This window comes from Trachypithecus francoisi, unplaced genomic scaffold (genome assembly GCF_009764315.1).
Source record: "Trachypithecus francoisi isolate TF-2019V2 unplaced genomic scaffold, Tfra_2.0 Lachesis_group4, whole genome shotgun sequence".
In the NCBI taxonomy this organism is placed as follows: domain Eukaryota; kingdom Metazoa; phylum Chordata; class Mammalia; order Primates; family Cercopithecidae; genus Trachypithecus; species Trachypithecus francoisi.
Window position 1 is genome coordinate 142,275,950 of NW_022681469.1, and position 27,863 is coordinate 142,303,812.

General features: G+C 43.5%; 2 protein-coding genes across 3 annotated transcripts in view; one reads left to right on the forward strand and one right to left on the reverse strand.

Annotated features, from left to right (window-relative positions):
* On the forward strand, positions 1-27,368 carry CUNH7orf57 (chromosome unknown C7orf57 homolog). 2 transcript variants are annotated; one of them, XM_033194219.1, is made up of 9 exons: positions 1-314; positions 978-1,048; positions 6,573-6,758; positions 8,759-8,867; positions 12,260-12,416; positions 15,682-15,779; positions 18,819-19,039; positions 20,704-20,715; positions 26,284-27,368. In XM_033194219.1, the coding sequence occupies exons 1-9, from the start codon at positions 196-198 to the stop codon at positions 26,334-26,336; spliced, it is 1,026 nt and encodes a 341-aa protein (XP_033050110.1). In that variant the 5' UTR covers positions 1-195; the 3' UTR covers positions 26,337-27,368. The 2 variants fall into 2 exon arrangements, with proteins under 2 accessions (XP_033050110.1, XP_033050112.1); XM_033194221.1 differs by having other exon boundaries at positions 18,867-19,039.
* The window catches only part of SUN3 (Sad1 and UNC84 domain containing 3), a 101,010-nt gene that overhangs the window by 57,763 nt on the left and 15,384 nt on the right, over positions 1-27,863 (reverse strand). The gene's annotated exons all lie outside the window — the stretch shown is intronic.

The window sequence follows — 27,863 nt, forward strand, 5'->3', positions numbered from 1 at the left end:
GCCCGGCTCCGGGTGGCATCGCCGCGCAGCTCTGCGGTAGTGCGGCTCTGCGCTCCGGGCAGTTGACAGGCGGCGCCCGCGCTCTGCTTCCGGCCCTGATTGGTCCACCGCTGCCCACCAGACTTCCCCTATTGGCTGCCAGTGATCCCGCTGCGCCCGCCGGTTGGCCGTTCAGCCGTTGCCCTGGCGACGCCGATGTTGTGGTTCCGCAGTGCCCTGGGAGTTTGCGTTTGGTTGGCTGCAGCCCGCCAGCCGTGTAAAAACTCCAACGCCGGGCGCTGCAGGCAGCACCCACGGAGACCCGCGGGGAGCTGGTGAGCCTGAGCGGGCTGGAGGACAATGGGGGCGCCCACAGGGGCCCCGGCCTTGTCCACTGTGCGGAGCTCACGGTGCGGGCAGTGCAGCGCCGGGGCTGGAGGGAGGGGACCACCTTGTCGCCGAGTTGGGATGAGCACAGGGCGGGATCTCCCAGCCTGCCCAAGTCCCGCGGTCCCTTGGTTACCTGTTGTTTGTCCTCTCTGTACCTACCGTGTCCCTGGCGTGGATGTGCCTGTACTGAATACCCGACGTGACGTACCCCCTGCTGTGTGCGCTGCACGCACGCGTCTCTGCTGAATACCCCGCGTGAATGTGCCCCTGCTGTGTACCCGGAGTGCGTACGCCCCTGCTGTGTACCCTGTGTAGACATGCCCTGCTGTCTACCTGGCGTGCATGTGTTCCTGCTGTATACCGGCGTGATGTGCTCCCTTCTGTTTACCTGGCGTCGACATGCCCCCTGCTGTATACCCTGCATGGAAGTGCCAGCGCTAGGCGATCGCAAGGCGCCTGCAGGCGTGTCAGGTGGAGGCGTACAGACCGACCCAGAGGGGGCGCGCAGATTTTGCTTTTGCAGTTGCAGCTTCTGGCAGCGGGTCAAGCAGGCAGCGTCCAGCGCACCCGCGAGCACCAGGTCCGGCAGCATCTGTCTTTTCCCGCAGCGTGCAGCGCCTGACCATGAGGAACACGAGCAAGGAACTTCAGGGCGCCACGCACCGCTACGCTCCCTGCGGTGAGTGCGCCCTGAGCGCGTCCCGGCCAGAAAGAGCTGGGTGCGTGCACTCTGCTTGCTAGACACGCTGTGGACCCGTCGTCCTCTATGTGGGCTGGAGGGGGGTGTGAACGATGGAGGACCAACTGATAAAACTAACAAGTCAAAGAAAGCCACAAACTGCTCCTGTGCCTGCGTGTGAAATCAAGACTTAAAGAGACATATGAATGGGGGAAGTCTTCTTTTTCTTTATTTTCAACAAGAGAGAACCAAGGCTACCTATCTTGGTTCAATCTGGAGCAACAGGATCCCTTGAAAGTTTTCATTGTCATAGTTCAACCCTATACAATTCTCACAACTGCGTTCCTGAATGTTGACCTGGGAAGTTTCTTTTCTAGCAGAATCAATCCCCTAGGTATTTCACTGAATCCCTAGACCTTGCTCCTACTTTAGACCCCAAGCAAGTTAAACATACATTTTGGTTTTAGTGTCTGGATACAGGAAAAGGAATTCAGTGAGGTTCATGTCTTCTTATGTGCCAGGGTTTGAAGCGGAGGAGAGGGGAAGGAAGAATAAGTCTTGAGATGCTGTAATTTTTTTTTTCTTTATTCCTGTTGTATTTTATTGTGAAAGACTGTAAGAAGGTAGAGAAGAGGGTCGTAGGGATCAGCTGGGACAGCCGAGTTGGAGCTGGTCGGCTCACTGGAGCCAGCACATCTGCTCAGAAGTGAACCATTTGTGACCCTTCTTCATACTCTAAACATGCTGCCAGGCCAGAGCGCTACCTTGTGACCACTATTGAAGATAGTGTGGCCATGCTGGGGATTGGAAAGGGAACAGCACAGAAGGCCTGACTGATTTGCCTTTTCCCAGTGGGCTCTGGAGCCTTTATGTGACTTGTTGGTGTCTTCTAGTGGCCTTGTCTGTATGAACAGCACTAAGGAACACTAATAACTGCCAGGCACTATTCTAAGTGCTTTATATTAATATATACTAACTCATTTAACCTCATAACAGCCCTACAAGGTAACATTACCCTCGTTTTATAGAGTTTGGAGTAATTTGCCCAAGGTCACACACTTTGTAAGTGACTCCACAGCTGTTAAGTGAGGCCACAGCAGCCTAAAGCAGGAGCCTGTGCCCCACGGGTATGTGAGCACATAACACGCTGCCTTGTGCCTTAGAGACCAGAAGAGCTGGGGGATCTTTAGTTTATCTTATAGACTGTCACAGACTGTGTTTCCTCACTGATGAAATAAGGGTACTAATATTTGGCAAACGAGAAGGCAGGGAAGGCTATATATAAAAAAATCTATAGGATAGTAAATGATTGATACAGTACAAGTGCCAACAATGTGTTTTGCATGATAAAAGCTGTGATAACTCTTAGTCCCTTTAACCCCCTGTGTGTGTGTGTGTGTGTGTGTGTGTGTGTGCGCGCACGCGCATGAGGTGATCACGGTTGGTTCTTACTGATCCGGGCCCTTGCTCTCTGAGTGCCTCCTTTGCCCGCATTTAGAAATGGCCAACCATGGCCGGGCGCGGTGGCTCAAGCCTGTAATCCCAGCACTTTGGGAGGCCGAGACGGGCGGATCACGAGGTCAGGAGATCGAGACCATCCTGGCTAACATGGTGAAACCCCCTCTCTACTAAAAAATACAAAAATCTAGCCGGGCGAGGTGGCGGGCGCCTGTAGTCCCAGCTACTCGGGAGGCTGAGGCAGGAGAATGGCGTAAACTCGGGGGGCGGAGCTTGCAGTGAGCTGAGATCCGGCCACTGCGCCCCAGCCTGGGCGACAGAGCGAGACTCCGTCTCAAAAAAAAAAAAAAAAAAAAAGAAATGGCCAACCAGATTCGAGTTCAGTGCCTATTCACAGCTTCCAGTAATGAGAAGAAGGTAGACAACACACTGTTCTCTGTGGATTAATTAGTAATCAAAACACTGAGTGGAAAAATAAAGCAACAATAAAATGCCTTCTCTCAAAAGAAAATATTTGAACTGAATATGATCAGACTATGAAGCTGCTAAATTCTCCTATTCATTCTTAAATTGATTCTGTGTGATCTTTTGTGCAATTCTTTAAACCTTTTCCAATTTTTTTCTTTCCTTTACAAAATCATATAGTGTTTATTCAGCTATTTAATGTCCTTTAGATACTTAAAAGATTGTCTGTATTAAATACCATCCATTAAAAATTCAATGTCTAAGCTTTTAGCTTTAAAGGATGGTTACTGCTCATTTCTCTATGCTTACATGAATTGATTTATTCACTACTATTTTCCTGTGTGTCTACTGCATTAGTCAGCATTCTCCACACCAACATAACCAACAGCATATCCATGTCTACCTTTCTATATACATACACATATATACATAGATAGATAGATAGATAGATAGATGTAAAGAGAGAGAAAGAGATTTGTTTTAAGGAATTGGCTCACATGATTCTGAAGCCTGGCAGGTTCGAAATTTGCAGTGCAGACCAGCAGGCCAGAGACCCAGGGAAGAGCTGATGTTGCAGTTTGAGTTTCAGAGCAGTCTGGAGGAAGACTTTCCTCTTTCTGAGGGAATCTCACTCTTTTCTCTTAAGACTTTCAATTAATTGCCCACAAAAAGAGTCAAACTCTGTAAAATATTTAAAGAGGTTTATTCTAAGCTGAATATGAGTGGCCAAGGCCTGTGACACAGCCCCAGGAGGTCTTGAGAACATGTGCCCAAGATGGTTGAGTCACAGCATGATTTTATACATTTTAGGGAGACAGAAGTTATAGGAAGACATCAATCAATCCATGTAAGGAATACATTGATTCAGTCTGAAAAGGTGGGATAACTCCAAGTATGTGTGTGTGTATGTGGGTGGGAGTTGGTTTCAGGTCATAGGGGGATTTAAAGATTTTTCTGATTGGTAATTGGTTGCAAGTTATTATCCAAAGACACAGAATCAATAGAAAGTAGTGACTGGGTTAAGATAAGGAGTTGCAGAGACTAGGGATTTTGTCACGTAGATGAAGTCTCCAGGTAGCCAACTTCAGAGAGAGTAGATGTAAACATCTCTTATCAGACCTAAAAAGGTGTCAGACTCAGTTAATTCTCTCCTGGATCAGGAAAAGAGCTGGAAAGGGAAGGGGATTCTCTACAGAATGCAGATTTTCCCCACAAGAGACAGCTTTGTAGGACCATTTCAAACTATATCAAAGAAATGTATTTTGTGGTAAAAGACTTCAATTTCTTTCAGGACCTGCTATCTGTCATGTGATGTTCTACTACAGTCAGGTTGCAATTTGGTCTCTGATTGCCACAAACAGTCTGTTTTCAGTCTTAAGATCTCTGTTTTAATGATAATGCTGGTCTGCTCTGCCTGAATTCCAATGGAAGGAAGGTATAAGGAGGCACGTGCAACCTCCCTTCCCATTATGGCCTGAATTAGTTTTTCAGGTTTACTTTGGAATGCCCTTGGCTGAGTAGGGGGATTCATTTAGTCAGCTGGGGGATGGGGGTGGGGGGGCATGGGGCTTAGCATTTTATTTTCGCTTTACTCTGATTGGAGGAAACTCACCCACATTACAGAGGACAGTCTACTTCACTCAAATTCTACTGTTTTTAATGTTATTTTCATCTAAAAAACATCATAGACACAGCTAAAATAATGCCTTACCAATATCTGGGTACCACGGTCCAGCCAAGTTGACACATAAAATTAGACGTTATATCTACCCAAGAAGAGGGTATTGTGTTAGACTCTGAACCTACTGCCCCTGTGACAGCACATTCTGATAGGTGCTACTGAATACACCCAGTCACTTATGTCACATTAATTGCATCTTTTGTATCTGACATTCTTCCTGGGTTTTGTTTCTAAAGTTCTCAATCAGGTGTGATTTTTTTGTCTCATATTTGGGTATCTAGTTAAGCAATTTCAGATTCAAATAGTTACCTAGAACACCAGTTGTCTGAATGCCCCAGATCTCTTCTCTTTGTGAGGGTCATCAATAAACACTGGTAACTCCAGGTCCCTGGGATTTTGCCAACTCACCTGACAGAAGCTCCCAATAGGACTCCAGGGAGTCTCCTGGGTGGTCCCAAGCCAGTCTGCAGGGCCTGTCCTGGATGCCCTCAGCTCAAGGCCTTAGGGAGCCCCATGGCTTCACCAGGCCCATGTTCAGCTTCTCTGTCCACAGCCCCTTCAGCATGGGCTCCAATCAGGAAGGGAGGAAGGACAGAGAGTAGCTCTCCTCCTCCACTTGATTGTGCCTGGCTTCTTCATGGGACCTTTGACAACAGAAGCCACACAATCTACACTCCCTGTGTTTCAACTTGATCTTTCTCAAGGGAGCCAAACCCAGTCACCTTAAGAATCTCTGAGTCTCCACCTGAGAAGTTTTTCCATAAGACATAGTCACTTGTTTCCACCACTTTTCAGGAACCATCTAGACCTCTGGCCACCTTTCACTGCCCTCTTTGGCCTCAGGCATAAGCAAAGCCATTATTATTGAAAACAGTAGGCCAGGCGCGGTGGCTCACGCCTGTAATCCCAGCACTTTGGGAGGCTGAGGCAGGCGGAACATGAGGTCAAGAGATCGAGACCATCCTGGCCAATCAACCCCGTCTCTACTAAAAATACAAAAATTAGCTGGACGTAGTGGCACATGCCTGTAGTCCCAGCTACTCGGGAGGCTGAGGCAGGAGAATCCCTTGAACCTGGGAGGAGGAGGTTGTAGTGAGCCGAGATCGCGCCACTGCACTCCAGCTTGGGCGACAGAGCGAGACTCCGTCTAAAAAAAAAAAAAAAAAAAACAGTAATTACACATTAATAATAATGAAAGGGACAAGGACAGATGGAGAAGGAGAGTGATAAGGTGAGATGAACTCTCACGTGCGGAGTCTGGGTGGAGGGAAGGTACTGTATTCGCTCATATGGAGACGGGCTGCTGAGCTGATTCGAGCGCCCTTGCTCCGTGGACAGGTCTCTTTGACCACTCCCCAGTCCTGCTTCTTCTCACTTTTGTGCTAGTGGTAAATGTGTTCAAACAGGCTGTTATTTCTGTGACAGAACTTAGATTTCAGTATTTTTAGCATACTAAATTTAGCAAATCTTGGTCAACATTTAGCCATATATTCCACAGGCTTACCCATAACATTTTATTTAAGTGATCTGGGATTTTTCAGGAATGTCTATTTCCCAGCATAACTGGAAATACAGTTGTCTTATTTTTATGGAGGATTAGGAGAGAGAGACAGAGACCTAATGAGGCTTGGGTAACTCCCTGGGACGCTAAAGCGCCCATGAAAGAGGCTGAGCCCTCAGAGCTTTCCCCTCGGTTGGTGCCAGTGGTGGCATCTTGGTGGGAAGTAGAGACTGGATTGCATGGCTTGTGTTATGATTCACATCAGGAACTCAGAAGAGGGCATTTTCTTCCTTGCTAATAGGCTCTGTGGTCTGCACTACTCCACCTGATGGGGGTGTCTGCATAGACACTCTGGTAGAGGACTAGAGGCCACCCTGGCACACAGCAACAGCGTGGCCCTCTGCCTCTCTCCTCTATAGATTGGTATTACCATGTTCCAGTGAAGCGCTCTGAGAAGGCCGTGGATGCCCCACCAGCGTCCCAGATCCCAGGTCTCAGCAATTTGGGAGACTCACACAGCAGGGACCTGCCTGGGACTCGGAGATACTGGATAAAAGAAACAGATTCCGAATATGTGAAGCTCGCAAAACAAGGTGGCAGGCCTGGTGAGCGCCCCCCTGCCCTGTTCAATGTGGCAGCCTCGTGGGCGGTGAGGGGGGCATTTGTTCCTCATTTCTTCCATATAAAAATATTACTATAGAGTCTACATGTTTAGCTTAGGGCCTTTGGAAATTTAGGTTAATTAACTAGGTGTAGGGATGGGCATGCTCTCCAGGGATGAGCTAATTGTTATGATGTTAGAATAAATAGGCCGAATTCACAGAATTGCCTGTGTAGGGTATTTCTTCTGAGTAATGCCTTTGCGATGACTCAACCTTCCTTCACCCACTTTATATTCTTATTACAAAGAGAATCTCAGGAAGTTGCCTCCAAGAGAGAATCTGTCTTTGCACGCTACCAATTCTTGGCTAATTTTTGAAAAGGTTTTGTTTCCTGTTGTTTATTCTCATTGCGGCTTGTCCTTTGTATGAAAATGTTTTAGAAAATGAAGACCATAGATGAGTTTCAGTGTGATGTTGATGAGGATCAAATTTTGATACATGATTTAATTGAGAAAGGACTGCTTAATCATGCTAAAAACTAAGGTATTTGAGCTCAACAGAAATTACTCAGAGGGTTAGGAGACCACATCTAAAATGTCTCAGAGCCAGTCTTGGGGTCAGTGACTTGGAGCGACACTAACCTTTTTTCTCCTCTGGCTGCCATTACTCCTGTGGGGATTGTCAGAAAGAAAATGGGAAGCAAAATGGTGACATCTTTGCTTTAATATTAAAAATGTTGGACCAAACAATTTGATGGACTAGGTGTGACACTCAGAGAACAGGACCTAGACATTTTTTCTTAGATTCACCTCCTTCTGCTGTTGTTTAAAAGAACATTACGGGGACAAACTCTGAATGTCGGTAAATCAGATAAAAGAATTGCATCAATAGTAGTTTCCTGAATGTGATCATTGTGCCATGATTATGTCAGGAATGTCTTTTGGCAACATCCGCTGAGGTATAGGGGGATGACTGGGCATTATGTCTGCAACACGCTGCCCAGTGATTCTGAAAACAATAATGACAACAAAAATAATAATGAGAGAGAGGGATAGACAAAGAGAGAAAACATAAAGCAAATATGGTAGAATATCATCTGGGGAGCTTAGGTCAGGGTACAGGGGAACTCATACTATTCTTGCAATGTTTCCTGTAAGTCGGAAACATTTAACAACGAAAAGTGCTTTAAAAGTAAAAAAAAAAAAAAAAAAAAAAAAAAAGAAAAGTTAAAATTTTATTATTGATAGTAATAGGTCAGCCAAAGTTGTCTGCTACTGCCATGGGCACTGTTATCATTTTGCTGTCCTTATTATCAGGAAAGTCAGTTCTTCCCACTCCCTGCCTTTTGAAACCAGAGGAGGGAAGTGTGGGGAACTAGAAAGCAAGTGGGCGAGTCGGGACTGGCCTGGGCCTCTGAGAAGGACCCTGTACTCTCTGTGCCTCTCAGGTTTGGCTCCAAGGTGACTGTGAAATCTCCCAGGTACCTTTCAGGGGCTTGTATCCTACTTCCCCATCTGGAAACCTGCAGGGGTAGCTTCTTCTGGAAATGGTGGGGGTGGGGTTAGGGACAGCTCCACAGTGGCAGAGGACAGTCAGACTGTCCTATGCTAGGAGAATGGTGTGAGGGTAGCTGAGGATGAGGGAGCCAGCTCATGTGCAGCCCCTGGAGACCTCAGCAGTGGAGGGATGGGCCCCCTCCAGGAACTGGTGGATGCTGGCCTGCATAGATGCAGCTCAAGACCAAGAGCTCTGTCCAGATCTGCAAAGAGTGAGATGTGGGGAGGCATACAGGATGTCCCTTCCTGAGCACAAAGCAGGACGCCCACCTGTCAGCCTGTGCAGAGACAGGTGAGGATCAGGGATGCTCTGTTAGCCCCTGAATCCCAGAGGCAACCCCAGGGAGACCTACAGTTCCCCTTGTAAATTGAGCCTATCACTGGCAATGCTGTGCGTCTGTGTAGGGGCAACGAGGTATCTTACAGCCATGTCTTTTTCTCTTTGAGATTTGTTGAAGCACTTTGCCCCTGGGACCAGGAAAGGCTCCCCGGTGGCCTACTCCCTGCCAGACTGGTATATCCACCACAGCAAGCCACCGACAGCCAACCAGCAAGAGTAAGTATCTTAAAGCACTCACATTTTTGTTTATCTTTACAGGAAAAAAAAAAAATAGCCCAATTTGAATTTTAAAAATACAAATGTCTCATACTGATAGCAAGCATGTGACATGACAACTTCAGGTTCTTTTTTACAATAGCCTGCTCTTTGAGGGATATAGCCTAAGTTGTCAGAAAACCAGGGTTCTGGAAACCTGAAGAGTGTGCAGTTGCAAGATTTAATACAGTGCAAACAGAGCTCCCATACAATGGGAGGGGACCCAAAGGAGTTTGCCACTGCCAGCTCAGATGCCTGGATTTATATCCTGATCATTGTCCCTCCCCCTGTGCTCTCAGGCAACAGATGATTGACTATTTAATTACCTCCTGCTTTTAGCCTCATTGGTATTTTAGTGAGCTCTCTTTACTATCTGATTGGTCGGGTGCGAGCTGAGTTACCAGTCCGGTGTTTAAAGGTGGGTGCGGTCACCTTCGCCAGCTAGGCTTAGTAATTCTTTTTTTTTTTTTTTTTTGAGACGGAGTCTGGCTCTGTCACCCAGGCTGGAGTGCTGTGGCCAGATCTCAGCTCACTGCAAGCTCTGCCTCCCGGGTTCACGCCATTCTCCTGCCTCAGCCTCCCGGGTAGCTGGGACTACAGGCGCCGCCACCTCGCCCGGCTAGTTTTTTGTAGTTTTTAGTAGAGACGGGGTTTCACCGTGTTAGCCAGGATGGTCTCGATCTCCTGACCTCGTGATCCGCCCGTCTCGGCCTCCCAAAGTGCTGGGATTACAGGCTTGAGCCACCGCACCCGGCCAAGCTTAGTAATTCTTAGCCGGCCTAGGAAATCCAGCTAGTCCTGTCCCTCAGTAGGACTGACCACATCCTCCTGACGTAGAAATAGCAGCCTATCCCAAAGGGTTCTCATTAAAGACAAAAGGCACTAGGTAAAGCTACAAATAGATGAAATCCTAAATTTCTACGTTCAGTATTGAGTTATGAGGAGCCATTTTTCCCCTAATATTTGAAATGTCTAAGAAATGTCTATTTGTGGACATGCAAACTTTATGTCCAAAACCACCTCTCTTGGATTGAGAGGTAAAATGAAAAATCATTTCAGGCTATTTCCCCATTTTTTTTGGTTTGAAAATAGGACTACCATAGATATATTTTCAAGTAGTTATCTGGTGTTACTTGAATGTTCTGCCATGGTCACAGTGCGGCTTTTGTCTTCAGGATTCTGGTTCCCTCTGTAGTTTAAAATGAATACGCAGGGTGGCTCACACCCAGGTGGGTGGATCACCTGAGGTCAGGAGTTCGAGACCAGCCTGACCAATATGGTGAAACCCCATCTCTACAAAAATTACAAAAATTAGCTGGATCTGGTGGTGTACGCCAGCAGTCCCAGCTACCTGGAAGGCTGAGACCGGAGAATTGCTGGAACCCAGGAGGCAGAGGTTGCAGTGAGCCAAGATAGCACTGCTGCACTCAAGCCTGGGTGACAGAGCAAGACTATCTCAAAAAAAAAAAAAAAAAAAAAGGAATACTCTGTGCTAACAGAGGTTACATCAAAGTGGATGAGCTGAGCAAGAAGAGAGAGTCTTAGAAGGGGAAGCAGGAGACTGGGGGCACTCCTGCAATGCTGCTTGCACTTGCAAGAACAGAGCAGGGCAGGCAGCCTCAGGTGAGAGTAGAGCCCGAGTACCCTAGGCAGATGTGGAGGGATTTCCTGAGCACCCTTGACCCTGAGCTCTGACTGAGGGGTGCCCAGTGGTCCCGCGGCTACTGGACTCTAAGCAGCTGTGCACTTTCTTGCAGCTGAGGGCGGCTCCTGTTCTAGCTGGGTGCCCTGAGCCAACGGTTAATTTTTGGGGGGAGTTGGGGGCACTTCATGTCTCTGGGGTGCTCCTGGAGAGCACTACCTCAGGCATGCCCCTTCCTCCCATATCCACACTTCCACATGGCCTTTTTCGTCCCTTCTTTCTGCTTTTTCCTTCCAAACTGTTGGTACCCCTGTCCCTTTGCTGTCTTCTCCCACCCCATATGTCCTTACGAATTGTCCAAGCCTTCTAGTGATGATCTACTTCTGGGGCCTTTAGTGTTTTTTGTCCTCCTGGGACCTTGTCCTCCTCTGGACTGCAGACCACCTGCTCCAGGTCCTGGGACAGGCCGAGGATGTGAAGAGCGGGAAGCACAGGAGAAATGCGTCCTTCACTGAAAATCTGGGAACCCAGGAGCTACAACTTAACATGCTTTTTTAAAAAAATTGTCCCTCCCTTTGTTGTTTTCAATGCTCATCTGTCTCTGTGGGCTTTTTACTGCCCTCAGACTGTATCAGAAGTGGGAGGGCTGGGGAGAGGTGCCGCTTCTCACACCTGTGCTCCCTGAGCAACTCAGCCACACACGTGGCTTCTCTTACTGGGTATCTGCGGCCACCTTCCAAGCCTGCATTTCCAGCCTCTGACCGCTGCTCCCTGGCCTCTTCACTTGCTCTCTCGGAGGCCCCCAGCCACCTCCTTTAGGTGCTTTGCTGCAGTGGTACCCTACTCCTCAACCTTGCCCTTGATGCCCACTTTGCAGCTGGGGCCTCTTCTCAGCATCCTGGAGCCCTGAACAGGTGCAAATGAGGAGCAGGACATGGGCGGGGTGGGGGGTGGGGTCCCTGCAGCCCCTCAGACACTGCGTGGGGGGGTTGTGCTGCTACATCAAATTTGAATGCAGTGTTCTTCCCTGTTCAAACCTGTTATGTGTACAGATGGTCCTTCAGGGATCTAAAGGCTGAAGCATTCCAGTGGCTTTGATGCCCCGTCTGTATGCGCTGTGTGTATGGGAAGACTGGTTGCTAGTTTAAATGCCCACATTAAAAAAGACCATCCAACAGGAAACAGAACATGTTATTATTATGTAAAATGAACATGTTAAATGGTAAATGTTTAAGGGTGCTTAGTTATTTTAAGGGGTCAAAGTGGTAGATGTAATTATTTTAGAAGATATGTTTTATAATTTCATATTTTAGTATATCTCGTTTTACTAATGTTGAGACCCTGTGATTTCTGAGTGGGCCTCCTGATCCTGGGAGGCAGGCCCTGGAGGGGTTGGTGTGTTGTTTAGCAGGCACAGAAGGGAAAGGCCCATCTGTGTTTTCAAGGAGGATGGGTAGTGCCGATGTCAAGAGAGACCGAAGAGAAGAGAATAAGGGAGGGAGAGAAAGAAAGAGGGAAAGAAGAGGAAGAGGAAAAGAGAGAGAGAGAGAGACCAAGAGAGGGAGAGAGACAGGAGAAAGGAAAGGAGGGAGACAGTGAGAGAGGGAGGGAGACAGAAGGAGAGGGAGAGGGAGAGCCAGCAATGGAGATGGAAGGGAGGGAGCTGAAATGGCTCAGAGCACCAGGCTATAACTGCTGTCTGTCCCTGCAGAGTGCGGGCTGCCTCCATGCCGGATTACATGGTTCATGAAGAATTTAACCCCGATCAGGCCAATGGTAGCTATGCATCCAGAAGAGGGCCCTTTGACTTCGACATGAAAACAGTTTGGCAAAGAGAGGCTGAGGAACTTGAAAAGGAGAAAAAAAAGGTGACGGGAGCCCATAAATAGATGGCATCTGCATCCACTTTGCTTCTGTGGCCCCAAGTAATTAAGTGCTGTGATGTTAGCTGCTGGTGGCGTCTTATGTTGTCCGTGGCATCGGCCGCGTGCTCTGGGTTTTAAGTTTGGATCTACTAAAAGGCAAGCAGCCACCATACTGTGGTCTTTCTTTTTCTTTTTATGAATAATGACTTTAAGAGGTAAGATTCCTTTTTGCTAAATGATTTATAGATAGTTAATGCTTATCTAGAGGAAAACTGGCTTAGCACTTCTGATCTGGCAAATACAGAAAAGGAATTTTATATTTAGTCATCCCATTTCTGAATGTTTTCATTTATTTAAGCATTAAGCATTTTCTGGAATACTCTTTGTTGATAATAAAGGAAGAGAAGATGAATTCTCTTCTTCTATGTGAAGTCCTGGTGGTGTATTTGATCGCAAAGGAGTGACTGGCCGTGCAGCGAAGCCTTCTCAGAGGATGTGTATTTTAAGAATGCAATGAAGAAAGTTGGAAGCAATCTTGAATTGGTGGCTCTATTGTTGGGAAGTCTTGATCAGAGGCCCTTCTATCCCCTTTCCTTTTGCCTGGAAGAAACAAGAGCTGCCTGGAAGAAACAAGAGTCAGGCCTGCAGCTCCGCCAAGGGCTCAGTGTTGCCCGGGGCTTCAGCACCAGGTCTCAGATTAGTCTCAGTTCTTGCAACTTTGGGGTTTGTGAGTGAAACGGTGAAGTTCACATTACAAATAACTGTAGTGTTTGATACTGAGAATAAGAGTGAACACCGTTGTCACTTGACGGGTGATCGTTTTGAACAGTGAAGAGACTGGATGTGTCTCCGCATAGGCGGCAGTTGTTATGAACTATCTATGCCTGATTCCTAGACTGTTGCCTCAGCATCTTGGTTTGAAGGGAAACCCCTCAGTTTATTTTGGGGACTTGAGTAGCTGAACACCAAGTAGAATGTCAACTGGCTGCAATGGGCCACATGCTTTTTCTTTAAGATCTCCATGTCCAGCTGTGATTCGGATTTTGTGTTGTATCCGTGATCCGTGCAAAGGCACTGGACCTTTTATTGTTGTTTTTGTTTTTTATTTTTTTTTAATTAGAAGTTCTCGCTCTGTCACTCAGGCTGGAGTGCAGTGGCATTATTATAGCTCACTACACCCTCGAACTCCTGGGTTCAAGGGCTCCTCTGCCACAGCCTCCTGAGCAGCTGGGTCTACAGGTGCATACTACCGTAGACACTCAGCCAAAATGGACCATGTTAAGAATCAGATCTATCTCTTAATGTTGTGCAAGTGGCCAATTACACTGAGTTATAGCCTCTAGTGACAAATGAACCTTTGGATATTAACCATGGTTACAGCTCATATCTACAGAAATCTTAAAATGCTAAATGCTATATCACTCTCAAGTGGGGTTTCTAAGTTAGTACCCATTTACAAAAAGTGTGCTAGGGGCTGCACAAAGTTCCTGAAGCCAGCCCCTCACTGTGGGGAAGGAGATAGGGTGACAAGTGGTGGTGGTTAAAGATACACATGCTGAATATTTAACAGGTAGAGGGACATGGTGTTGGGTAAGGTGCAGGGGATGAACAGCGCATCGGGATGGGCTCCGATTGCCCTAATAAGACAACACAATCACCACTTTGGTACGAAGGTCACCTATGAGTGATGATCACATCCTGGGCGTGGGCCAGCCGACAAAGTGCTTCCTCAACTGTGCCCTGGCCCCACATGGGGCACGTGGTGGACGCTTGACAAGACTTGGGGCACATGTGTTGCCTGTTGGTTAGCAGCATTCATGGGGGTCTTGCTCACCTACAGGGTGATCGGGTGATCTTGTTTCCTTTTTTTGAATAGCCATCTTTTCTTCCTGTAATTGTTAGCAATACCTCCATGGATTTTGTTTGCTTGGTTTGGTTTTTTCCAGTTTTCCTGTAGCATTTATTTATATTTCTTTTAATAAGAAATAATTTACATAGAGTGAAACCCATCTTTTATAGAGAATTGCTCTCCAGGTTTTGACTAAGGTGTCCCTTGTGTACCACCACAGCCGTCAAGGAACATAGCAGTCCTGTTGCCCCCAGCATTTCTATACCTTTTTGTGGTCAGCCCCTCACCAGACTCTTGCAAGTCCTGATCTGTTTTCAGTCTTTATAGTTCTTCCGGACAGAGCAGGAGCATCGCCATCTTGGACAAGCCTCTCATTCTAAAAGTTCACCTTAATAAAAACCGCCTAAATCCAAGGGGCATTAGCCTAACAGCTAAGGTCAACATGACCATGAACCACAGGTAACATCTCCAACCAGAAACATTCAAACTCCTCCCTGACCAGAGACATGGTGGCCCCTAAATAAGCTCCCTCCAGCCAGGAAGATGCCAGAATCGAGTTAACTGCCCTCCAGGCTGAAAAATGTCTGCCCCGAGATAACCTCCCCTCCTCCCAGAGAGTTTCCAACCCTACCATGAACTTCTCCACACACATGGACATTCCAAGCTTCTCATAAGCCCCCTCACCCTAAAACCAATATGTACTTTTAGTCTGTAAGAAAAAGTGCTCCTGACCACAATCGGCCAGGAGTGCATCTCAGGTTTTAACTCAAGAAAACCTGTCTTTGACTGTCAAGCCGCATTTCGTGTTTCTTTCCTCTTTCTTTAATTCTTACACTTCCTTTTCCAGAATGTGAAATCAATGGAATCATATGGCGTGGAGTCTTTCCTGCTTGACTTCTCCAATGTGGTGTAATGCATTTACATTATGCATCTACATTACATACGCGTGGCCGTGCTGTTCCGAGTATCAGTAGTTCATTCATTTCTGTTGCTGAGTTTCATTGGCTGATCATGATACAATTTGTTTATCCATTCATTTGTTGGTGGACATCTGGGTTGCTTCCAGTTCTGGGTGATTATTACAAAAGCATACAGGTGCTTTTGTGAACATATGTTTTCATCCGGGTGTGGGAAATTCCTTCAGGACCAGGCTGTTAGTTGTTCATTGTTTTTTCTCCTGAGCAGATGGCATCTTTACTCGAACATAGCAACTGCTTTTGAGTTACAGATAGTCCCTTTTACATACCTATCTTGTTGAATGAGATGATTGCTGAATTATATTTTATTGTGACCATTTACAATGACCACATTGAAAGTCCAGCCTCTACAAGCTTTGTATCTTTGCTACCATGGGTGAGTTTTCTTCTAGTTGTTGAATGCTTTCCACTAACTCAGGGTTTTGTGTGTTTCCTCACACAGCTGAGGCTACCGGCCATTGACTCAAAGTATCTGAGCAAAGCAGACACCCAACTTGGCCCTAAGGACCCTACAGGAAGTAGACTGTCCTTCCCCCCCCTGTAAGTGCTTGAGCTACGCCCGCACTGTCTGGACTGGGTTTGGGTTTGGCCTTCCGTCTTTCCTCCGGTGATGACTGCGCCAGTGACAGCATCCACACAACTTCTCGAAGCCCTGTCCGCGGCCTGGCCTGGCTGTGCCTGTCGCCCCCTCACTGTGGTTTCTGTCCCTTCCTAATGTCATTCTGCCGCTGTTGAACACATCTGCCCTTCCATGTCATGCTTGCTGCAGGTTGGCAGTGTGGAGGCCCTGCTCCTCCATCAGGCTGTGTCCTGCCTGAAGCACCCACCCCCTCCAAGACACCACCTTCACCATAGTTTGCCAGGGCTGCTTGTCCTGCATGTAGGGGCCACTAGGTCCTGACGTTTCTGTGTCCAAGGCCTGAACTGAGGTGTCTGTGCCTTGTAAGCATGCTGGCTCTGTTTCCAGTTAGAAGATATAGCAGGCACACTGACATTTGCTGATCCTCCAGCTGGAGAGTGAAATCCCTGAGGCCTTAGGTGTCTTCTTACTCTCTCAGAATCCAAGTTTAATGCTAGGATAAATGTTATTAATTACCTGACTAATTCTTCAAACATCTTCTTGTCCAATGGGGAAAAAATAATTAGATACATTGCATTATGACAAATGCCATGACAGCACCAAGCTAGACTGATAGAGAGGGGAATATACATGTATTCATATGTGTTTATATATATGTAAGTATATAGGTATACCTAGACATGTATTTATAGATGTGCAAGAGAGAGAAAATGAAGCATTAGGAGTGGCCTTGATAACAAAGTGATTGGGCGCAAGAAATCCTCCCACCTCAGCCTCACAAGTAGCTGGGGCTATACGCATACACCACCACACCCAGCTAATTTTTTATTTTTTGTAGAGATGAGGTCTTATTATGTTGCCCAGGCTGGTGTCAAACTCCTGCACTCAAACAATCCTCCTGCCTCTGTCTCTCAAAGTGCTGAGACGGAGGCTCAGAGGGAACAGGTGGTGGGTTGCTACTGATCGAGCTGAAAGCTCACATTACCTCTACCGTGTCAAACTGCCCTGTCACTCTTCAGTGTGGGTCAGGGTAAGATATGTGAAGATGCAGTAGATGGTGAAAGGCTAAGCTAACATCAAGAAATGACTGGAGACACACCTGTATAAGAGAGTAAAATAGCAGCAGGTAACCATCGATAAGGACAAGAAAGAACCAATAAGAAAGTAATCATTTCTTTTTTTTTTTGAGATGGAGTCCTGTTCTGTTGCCCAGGCTGGAGTGCAGTGGTACAAACTCAGCTCACTGCAGCCTCCACCTTCCAGGTTCAAGTGGTTCTCCTGCCTCAGCCTCCCAAGTAGCAGGACTATAGGTGCCTGCCACCACAGCTGGCTTTCTTTTTTGAGACAGAGTCTCGCTCTGTTCCCCAGGCTGGAGTGCAGTGTTGCGATCTTGGCTCACTGCAAGCTCCACTCCCCTCCCAGGTTCACGCCATTCTCCTGCCTCAGCCTCCTGAGTAGCTGGGACTACAGGCGTCCGCCATCACGCCCGGCTAATTTTTTGTATTTTTAGTAGAGGTGGGGTTTCACCATGTTGGCCAGAGTGGTCTCGAATTCCTGACCTCAAGTGATCTGCCCGCCTCGGCCTCTCAAAGTGCTGGGATTACAGGTGTGAGCTACTGTGCCCAGCCCCCTTCCTTCCTCCCTTCCCTCCCTCCCTCCTCTCTCTTTCTTTTTCTTTCTTTCTTTCTTTCTTTCTTTCTTTCTTCCTTCCTTCCTTCCTTCCTTTTCTCTTTCTTTCTTTCTCTTTCTTTTCCTTTCTCTCTTGTTCTTTCTCTCTCCCTTCCTTCCTTCTTTTCTTTCTCTTTCTTTCTTTCTTTCTTTCTTTCTTTCTTTCTTTCTTTCTTTCTTTCTTTCTTTTTCTTTCTCTCTTTTCATTCCTTTCTCTTTTTTCCTTTTTTTCTTTTTTTTTTGAGACTGAGTCTCACTCTGTTGCCCAAGCTGGAGTGCAGTGGTGTGATCTTGGCTCACTGCAACCTCCACCTCTCAGGTTCAAGTGATTCTCCTGCCTCAGCCTTCTGAGTAGCTGGGAGTACAGGTGTGCGCCACCATGTCCAGCTAATTTTTGTATTTTTTGTAGAGACAGGGTTTCACCAGGTTGGCCAGGATGGCCAGGATGGCCTCGATCTCTTGACCTCATGGCTGCCTCCCTCGGCCTCCCAAAGTGCTAGGATTATAGGCGTGAGCCACCGCACCCAGCAGTTTTTTTGTTGTTCTTTTGTTTTGTTTTGTTTTGTTTTTAAAGGTAGTTCTGAGCAATCCATTACTATGAAGGAAGGGGGTGGTGTTTTCTTAGGAAGGCTTATACTAGAATTATTACTAGAAATACTAGAGTGAAATACTAGAGAGAAATACTAGAATTATTACTAATTCTTAATTGACTATCACAAAGAAAGATTTTGGAAGCTGAACTAAACATGCTCTCATCCCTGTACAAGGGATGCTTTGACATGCACTTGTTACGCTTAAAAATGGAGACAGTGAGACAGACAGAGACGCAGAGGGGGACATACGAAAGGGCAGAGAGAGATAGAGGGAGAAAGAGGCCGGGCGCGGTGGCTCAAGCCTGTAATCCCAGCACTTTGGGAGGCCGAGACGGGCGGATCACGAGGTCAGGAGATCGAGACCATCCTGGCTAACACAGTGAAACCCCATCTCTACTAAAAAATACAAAAAACTAGCCGGGCGAGGTGGCGGGCGCCTGTAGTCCCAGCTACTCGGGAGGCTGAGGCAGGAGAATGGCGTAAACCCGGGAGGCGGAGCTTGCAGTGAGCTGAGATCCGGCCACTGCACTCCAGCCTGGGCGACAGAGCCAGACTCTGTCTCAAAAAAAAAAAAAAAAAAAAAAGAGGGAGAAAGAGAGAGGGAGAGGCAGAGAGAGAGAGGTTTTTTAGGTTTGGAGGGACAGTGACACCTCCTATTTAGTGTGTTCACGGAATGCTGCTTCTGCTTTATCATTAACCCTTGTGCTTAAGTTTCACATTACTTTTACTCTTTTTAAGGCCTGGTCAAAAAAACAGTTCACCTACCAATTTTTCCAAACTCATTAGCAATGGTTATAAGGATGAGTGGTTGCAGCAGCAGCGAGCTGACTCAGGCAAGAGGACCCCGAAGATCTCCAGGGCGTCAGTGTCATCTCAGTCCCCACGAGACCCAGAAGGTCCCCAGGATGCAGCGAGGCTCCAGGACGGAGAGGTTCCTGAAGGTCCTGAGGATGCCCCAGGTGAGGCACGGGCAGCCATCTGTGTTTACTGGAGGCTTGGTTAATCATGATGCAGCAGCTGATGTTCTTATCGCACGATGCTTCTCGTAATGAGAAATGAGTAACACAAAAACGATGTGAAAACACCCATAGAAGTACCAAGGTTACAGATAAGCAAGAGGGTAATACATGTTTCGCTCTTTCCTCTTTATTCAAATGAATAGCGGAAGTCATGACTTTTGGGGTTTTACATTTCCTTATTTGTCAAAATGTTTGATAGTCCATTTGACATAACAAACAAATAACATAGCAAATAATATCAACTTTTATTCTTTCAGATCCAAAAAATGTTGACCCTAAAATGCTTGGACTTTTGCATAAGCAGCTGGTCCTTTTTGAGATCACTTTTTAAAAATTTTTGAAAATAAGTCAAAATTCAAACTAAAATTACTCCATTACTGGCATATCTTAAACTTTGAATAATTTAGAACTTTCTCCGTAATTAGACGGTCAAAGTACTATATTAGTTTTTATTTATTATCATATTTTATTTTATTTATTTTTTGAGACAGAGTCTTACTCTGTTGTCCTGACTGGAGTGAAGTGGCACAGTCACAGATCACTGTAGCCTCGAACTCCTGGGCTCAAGAGATCCTCCCACCTCAGCCTCCCAAGTAGCTGGGACTATAGGCACCACTACACTCAGCTACTTTTTTGTTTTTCATAAAGACAAGGCCTCACTATGTTGTCCCGGCTGGTCTCAAACTCCTGGGCTCAAAAAATTCTTCTACCTCTGCCTTGCAAACTACTGAGATTACAGGTGTGAACCACTGTGCACAGCCATTCATTTTTATTTTTAATAGTACAGAAAGAATTCATCTTATTTTTTCAACACATCCATCTTAATACCTATTGAGCATTATGTTCAGTATCCATAGCTCTATTAATTATTGACCATTTGCTTCTGGGAAGCTTGTTTTTACTCTTGAGGCTTGAGTTCTTTGATTAAGAGGAAAGATGGCGTGTTATACCTCTTCAAACATTTCAAGTGTTTGGTGTGGTTATTTGTAAGTGAGGTCACTGTTTGCCATTATTCCACACCCTGTTCCTTACTGTATTTGTTGAGCAAGATCTGCCACTTACTGGCTGACTCTCTCCTTTATTATCCTGGAGGATAAGATGGTGACAAGTTCATATTCAGTGTTGGTAAAAAGCACCCTATTGGCTGGGCACGGTGGCTCATGCCTGTAATCCCAGCACTGGGGGAGACCGAGGCAGGTGGATCAACTGAGGTCAGGAGTTTGAGACCTGCCTGACCAACATGGAGAAACCCCATCTCTACTAAAAATACAAAATTAGCTGGGTGTGGTGGTGCATGCCTGTAATCCCAGCTACTCAGGAGGCTGAGTCAGGAGAATCACTTGAACCTGGGAGGCGGAAGTTGAGGTGAGCCAAGATTGCGCCATTGCACTGCAGCCTGGGCAACAAGAGGGAAACTCCATCTCAAAAAAAAAAAAAAAAAAAAAAGTGTGCCCTATTGAACTTTACAATGTCAAGAGTGTTTTATGACTTATTGTTTTAAGTAATATAGAATTTTTATTAACTCTTTAAGTAATTATGACTTCTTTTAATACTTGGTCTGTTTCGTTAACCTGAACAACGAATGTACTTGTTTTTTATTACAGAGTCTTCTCAAAGTGAGTATTTATAAAGCAACCTGCACCAAAACAAGACAAAAGTCTTACACAAAAAAATCGATGGACATAGTCCTGCAATCTGAGACTACAGCCCCTCGGCAGCCTGGAATGTCCTTCTCCAAACTGCATGCATTCTGACTACAAAGCCTGTGCCATGTATGTTTTAAAAAAAATCGGAGTTCCAGAAACATAACTTAGGGAGAGCAAAAAGAGGATCGCTTACACTGTTACAACATGATTCTTCTTCTTCTTCTTCTTTTTTTTTTTTTTGAGAGGGAGTCTCACTCTGTTGCCCAGGCTGGAGTTCAGTGGCGGGATCTCAACTCATTGCAAGCTCCGCCTCCCGGGTTCACGCCATTCTCCCGCCTCAGCCTCCCAAGTAGCTGGGACTACAGGCGCCTGCCGCCACGCCGGGCTAATTTTTTGTATTGTTAGTAGAGACAGGGTTTCACCGTGTTAGCCAGGATGGTCTCGATCTCCTGATCTCGTGATCTGCCCGCCTCGGCCTCCCAAAGTGCTAGGATTACAAGCACGAGTCACTGCGCCTGGCCTATTGTTCTTTTATACATGTTACACAAGCAAAAACATACTTTAGTTCATAGGCACACACTGTTTAACTCGCCATGTGAGAGTCATACTGGAAAAGGTAAGTAAAAAGCCATGGGAGACTCCAATTTATTTTTTAGTTTACTTTTTATTTTATTTTTAATTTACTAATAATAATTGCATACAACTATGGAGTGCAATGCAATGTTTTGATATATGTACACATTGTGGCATCATTAAAGATAACTAAAATATCCATTACCTCAAATACTTATACTTTTTTTTGTGGTGATCACACTTAAAATCTGTTCTTTTAACGATTTTGAAATATACAACATATTATTATTAACTTTATTCACCTTGCTGTGAAATAGATCATTAAAATTTAACTCATTCTGTCTAAGGGAAACTTGGTACTCTTTGACCAACTTCTTCTCTTATCCCATCAACTACTAGCCCATCCCCAGCACCTGGTAGCACATTCTGTTCTGCTTCTATGAGTTCAACTTTTTTAGATTCCATATATGGCTGCAATTATACAGTATTTGTCTTTCTGTACCTGGCTTATTTTACTCAGACGAATGTAGTCCAGGTTCATCCATGTTGTCACAAATGACAGAATTTACTTCTTTTATAAAGGCTGAATAGTGTTCCATCGTGTATATACCACATTTTCTTTCCTTATTCATCTGCTGATGCACAGTGAGGTTGATTCCATAGCTTGGTTATTGTGAATAATGCTGCAGAAAATTTGGGAGTGCAGATATAGCTTTGTGACATACTGATTCCATTTCCTTTGATACATGCCCAGCAGTGGGATTGCTATATCATACGGGAATTTGATTTTTAGTTTTTTAAGGAAACTCCATAATGTTTTCCATTATGGCTATTCTAATTTACATTTCACCTTCAGTATGTAATGGATCCTTTTCCTCCATATTATCGTCAACACTTACTTTTCATCTTTTTGATAATAGCCATTTTGACAGGTGTGAGATGATACCTCATTGTGGTTTTCATTTGCATTTCCCTGATGACAGTAATGTTGAGCTTTTTTATATATACCTGTTGGCCATTTACATGTCTTCTTTTGAGAAATGTCTGTGCAAGTCCTTTGCCCATTTTTAAATTGGATTATTTGGTTTTTTTTGCTACTGAGTTGAGTTCCTTATATATTTTGGATATTAACCCCTTATCAGACTTATTGGAAACTTATACATTTTCCAAATATTTTTTCCTGTGCTGTGGCTTGTCTTTTTATTTTGTTGTTTGTTTATTTTGCTTGCAGAAACTTTTTAATGTAGTCCCACTTATTTTTCCTTTAGTTGCCTGGGTTTTTGGTGTTCTATCCAAAAAATCATTGCCCAGACCAATGCTGGGGAGCTTGTTCCCTATATTTTTTCTATAGGTTGAGCATCCCAAATCTGAAAATCTGAAATCAAAGGAAATGCTCATTCAAACATTTCAGATTTTGAATTTTTGGATTTGGGATGCTCAACCAGTAAGTATGCAAATATTTCAAAATTTAAAAATAATTGAAATCCCAAACACTTCTGGTCTCAAGGATTTCAAATAAAGGATACTCAACCAATAGCAGTTTTACAGTTTCAGGTCTTTTGTTTAAGTCTTCATCTATTTTGAGCTGATTTTAGCATATTAAATGAGATGAAGATCCAGTTTTATGTCTCTGCATGTGGATATTCAGTTTACCCAGCACCATTTATTGAAGAAACTGTCCTTTCCCTCATTGTGTGTTCTTGGCACCTTTGTTGAAAATTAATTGACTGTTAATGCATGGGTTTATTTCTTGGCTCTATCCATTGATCTATACTTCCGTTTTTATGCCAGTACCATGCGGTTTTGCTTACTCTAGCTTTGTAATATATTTTGAAATCAAATAGCATGATTCCATATATCTGCTTTTTTTTTTCTGTTTGCTCAAGATTGGTTTGGCTCTTCAGAGCCTTTTGTGGTTCCCTACAAATTCTAGGATTTATTTTCTATTTCTGTGAAAAATGTCATTGGAATTTTGATAGGGATTGCATTGAATCTGTACATTGTTTTGGGTAGTATGGACATTTTGACTATTAATTATTCTGATCCATGTATGTAGGCTATGTTTCCATTTATTTGTGTCTTCTTCAACTTATTTCATCCATGTTTTATAGTTTTCAGTGTACAGGTCTTTTACCTCCTTGGCTAAATTTATTCTTAAGTATTTTTTAATGCTATTGAGATTGGGATTGTTTCCTTACTTTCTTTTTCAGATCATTTGTTGTTAGTATATAGAATGCTACCAATTTTTGTCTGTTGATTTTGTATCCTGCAATTTTACTGGATTTGTTGATTAGTTTTCACAGTTTTTTGGTGGAGTCTTTAGGGCTTTCTATATATAAGATCACATTGTCACCAAACAGAATATTTCACTTGTCTCTTTATAATCTGAATGATTTCTATTTATTTTTCATGCCTAATTGCTCTGGCTAAGACTTCAGGTACTAAGTCAAATAGAAGTGGTGATAGTGAGCACCCCTGTATTTCTCCTGATCTTAGAAAAAAAGCTTTCAGTTTTCACTGGTGAATGTCATATTAGCTGTGGGCTTCTCATGTATGGCCTTTATTGTGTAAAGGTACATTTCCTCTATGCTTAATTTATTGAGAGTTTTTATCATAAAAGGATGTTGAACTTTGTCAAGCACTTTTCCTGTATCTTTTAAGGTGACCATATGGTTTTGGTCCTTCATTCTGTTCATGTGGTATATCACATTTAATGATTTGCATATGTTGAACCATCCTTGCTTACCAGGGATAAATTCCACATGATCATGGTTTATGATCTTTTTAATGTGCTGTTGAATTTGGTTTGCTAGTATTTTGTTGTGAATTTTTGCATCTATGTTTATCAGGGAAATTGGCCTGTAATTTTCTTTTCTTATAGTGTCCTTGTCTGACTTTGGTATCAGGGTAATGCTGGTCTCATAAAATGAGTTTGGAAGTGTTCCTTCCTTTTCAATTTTTTGGAACAGCTTGAGAAGAGTTAGTATGAGTTCTTCCTTTACATGTTTGGTAGAATTCACCAGTGAAGCCATTATGTCCTGGGCTTTTCTGTGATGGGAGAGGTGTTTTTTTTTTTGTTTGTTTGTTTGTTTGTTTTTTGCCTGATTCAATCTCCATACTCACTCTTAAACTTCACATTTTCTATTTCTTCATGATTCAGCTTTGGTGGATTGCATGATTCTAGGAATGTATCCATTTCCTCTAGACTATCCAATTTGTTGGTGTATAATCGTTCACAGTCGTCCTTTGTGGTCCTTTGTGTTTTGCAGTATCAGTTGCAACATATCCTCTTTCTTTTCTTATTTTTTTCAGTCTTTTCTTTTTTTCTCTCTTAGTCTAAATATTTGTCAATTTTGTTTATAATAAAAATATTACTCTTACATTTTTGATCTTTTCTATCTTTCCTTCTGCTAACCTTGGGCTTAAATTATTCTTCTTTAGGACCTCAAGTTAAATATACAAATGCAGCAGGTACAGAAGATCACCTTCATAAGATATGATAAGGGTTTTATTATTCTGCATTGTCTTAAGAAGATAGAATTTACTTCACCATTGACAAAATATTACATATCTGATCAAGCGACTATCATTTGATATTCATATAAATGTATAAACTTTATATTGCAGGTGTTATGTAATCTTTGTGTTTATATTATCAGCAAGATCTGCTTAATTTTGAAGAAACTTTTTAAGCTTTCAAATTAATGAAAGCCTAAATAAGCAGCAAAGCCCCTAAGAGCTGGAAGAATCATCATGCAGAGAAGAGGATCTGCTCTGCTTAGTTTCTGGATAGCTGAGGCGGGTGTCACTATGAAACACTTGCTCCCACCTCTCATTATCTCTGATTTCAAGGCTAATGCTAGAGCTTTTGACATCCACACTCTCTCCACTGTCAGTCTGACCACTGTTTTCCTTCCTGTATTTCATTTCCTTGTCTTTTTTCCTATTTTCCCTGCTGTCCATCATGGTTTTAACTTTATAAACAATAGGCAATTTAGAAAGTGCCTTTTTTTCCTTCCAACTAGACATCTCTCCACTTAGAATGTGTTGCTATAACTTTCTGGAGACTAATCTTGTCAAGGCTTCTTATTTTATTTTATTTTATTTTTTTAAGATAGGATCTTGCTCTTTTGCTGGGCCTGGAGTGCAGTGGTGCAATCATGGCTCACTGCAGCCTTGACCTCCTGTGCTCAAGTGATCCTTCTGCCTCAGCCTCCTGAGCAGATGGAACTACAGGTGCATGCCACCATACCTGGCTAATTTTTGTATTTTTTATAGGGACGAGGTTTCACCATGTTGCCCAGGCTGGTCTGGAACTCCTGAGCTCAAGCAATCCACCCACTTCAGCTTCCCATAGTGTTGGGATTTTAGGCGTGAGCCACCACGCCCAGCCTAAGGCTTCTTCTTAATGTTTCTTTCCCTCCATGAGACACAAGATTATTATTATTATTGTTTATTGCATTTTTTTCTAGCTGTCCTAGATATTTTGACATGCCCTAGAGCTAGGCATTAGGAAACTGGTACACTATTGTACTTTGGGAAGGTCAGCATTAATGAAGATTTCAAAAGACTTGGGAGCAGGGACACATGCCATGCCAAGACTGACAGCCTGAGTTGCCCCACCTCCCTATTCGCCTTGCCCAGGCTGTGCTCATACTATTTATTTAATAATTCTTGTCAGTGTGCTTATGTCAGCAGAAACTTTCCACAATACACAGGCAAAACTCATGAATTAAACTGTTTCCAATGGGGCACTCTCTTCTAGTCTACCAATGCAAAAGTTGTAGTCTTGTGTTTCCAATGTATGATTTATGCCAGGATCATAAGCTCGATTGTTCTGTAGACTCAGAAATAATCCTTATGAATAGGTACAGAACTATGTGTTTTCTTATATTTAAAGTTAAGGTTTTTTAATTTATAGAAAACGTCATCTTTGTCTACTTATTTATTTACTTTGTGTTGCAGGCCCAGAAGAATTGTATCTGCATCAACACCAGCAGAGCTCAAATAAATCCTGATGCAATATATATTTAGGATAATTTTTAAATGGCTAAATATGACATGACTATATTATAGCTACATTTCTGAGGCTCTTTTTGTATTTAATTAATATAGACTCTCATTGAATAATTTAACTTGTAGCAGATTTGACATTGCTGCATAGAAGGGGCAGGTGCTGGTTTTTGTTTCTTGCGTTTCTCTGAGATGTGAAACACATGGCTAACAAACACAACTATGGCCTCTCGTACCCTCTGCCCTCCTGGCCTGTTGATGTCCCAGTATCTCAGAACCAATCACTTGCACCCTGTCATCAACTAACATAACCTCCTACTGTGTGAACCACTCTTAGTGGGCATTGCTACTGGATTCTTGACTAGAGGAAACTTACAGAACAGGTGTTAAACCTTTTCCAATATTTGGTATTGCAATCTTTACAGAAATCATTTTCTAGTTACAAAAAAATTTAATTCCAAAATATGGTGATACAGTTTATGTTAAGAAAAATATTTTAATTTATTATGCCGTGAATTTATTAACATTTAATATAAAATATTGTAACATTTGCTGTTTTTAAATGTTTGCTATTTTTTCTTAAACTGAGATTCAAAATATTAAACATTTATTATTTTGTATAAACCTTTAAGTAAAAATATGCTGTTTTAATATTTAATTTAGTAGAATTAACAAAAGCTCCCAAGCTGAATTACTTTGTTTTATAAATGTTAAATTGTTTATATTTAAGTAATTGGCTAAAATATAGTTCCATGTTTTGTATATTAATTGATTAATAACATAATAATTTTATGTGGGAATGTTTTCAAAAAGCCAAATAAAGCCACAGATATTTTAGCTTCTTTCCCAGAATAAACTTATCATGCATTTGCTTACCTAAAATTTAAGTTTCAAATTAGTTCTCTATATGAGACACTTAATTGAGCATATATATCTATATTCATTGATCAAACTGATATGCTACGGGAGAATGTATGCAACATGTAAAAAATGCAAATGGCTGTATGCATTGAATAAAAATCATATGCAATTATAGTAAAAAGTTTGTTTTTTCCCTTTCCTATTCTCTTCCTTCCCCTATATGAATTCTTACCTCATTCCCAGACACCTCCGCCTTAATGAAATAGTCATCAGGAACAGATGTCAATAGTGTAGAACTCTTCAATTCTTTATTTAGATTGTTATAGTAACAGAAACCTGTGGTTTAGGAAAAATGAGGACAAAATTTGGAGTAAGGACCAGTGATCACATTTAGGCTCCACCTACAGTAGCCAGTGTCGTCCTAAACAACAAGCAGAGAGGCTGTCTGAAAGCAAATGGTATTTATTTGGGAATGAGGCAGTTCAATGGAAATATAGTAAACTATGCACATATAGTAAACTGTGCACATATTCATGGAGGTCAAGGAAGACAAAAATAGAAAGGATTACATAATTGTTTTGATATAATTATCCTTGACTATAATGATCAATAATGAGGGTGATGCCACTCCAAGTTTGAAAAGGCAGTGGCTGGACAGATGTCCTCACAGA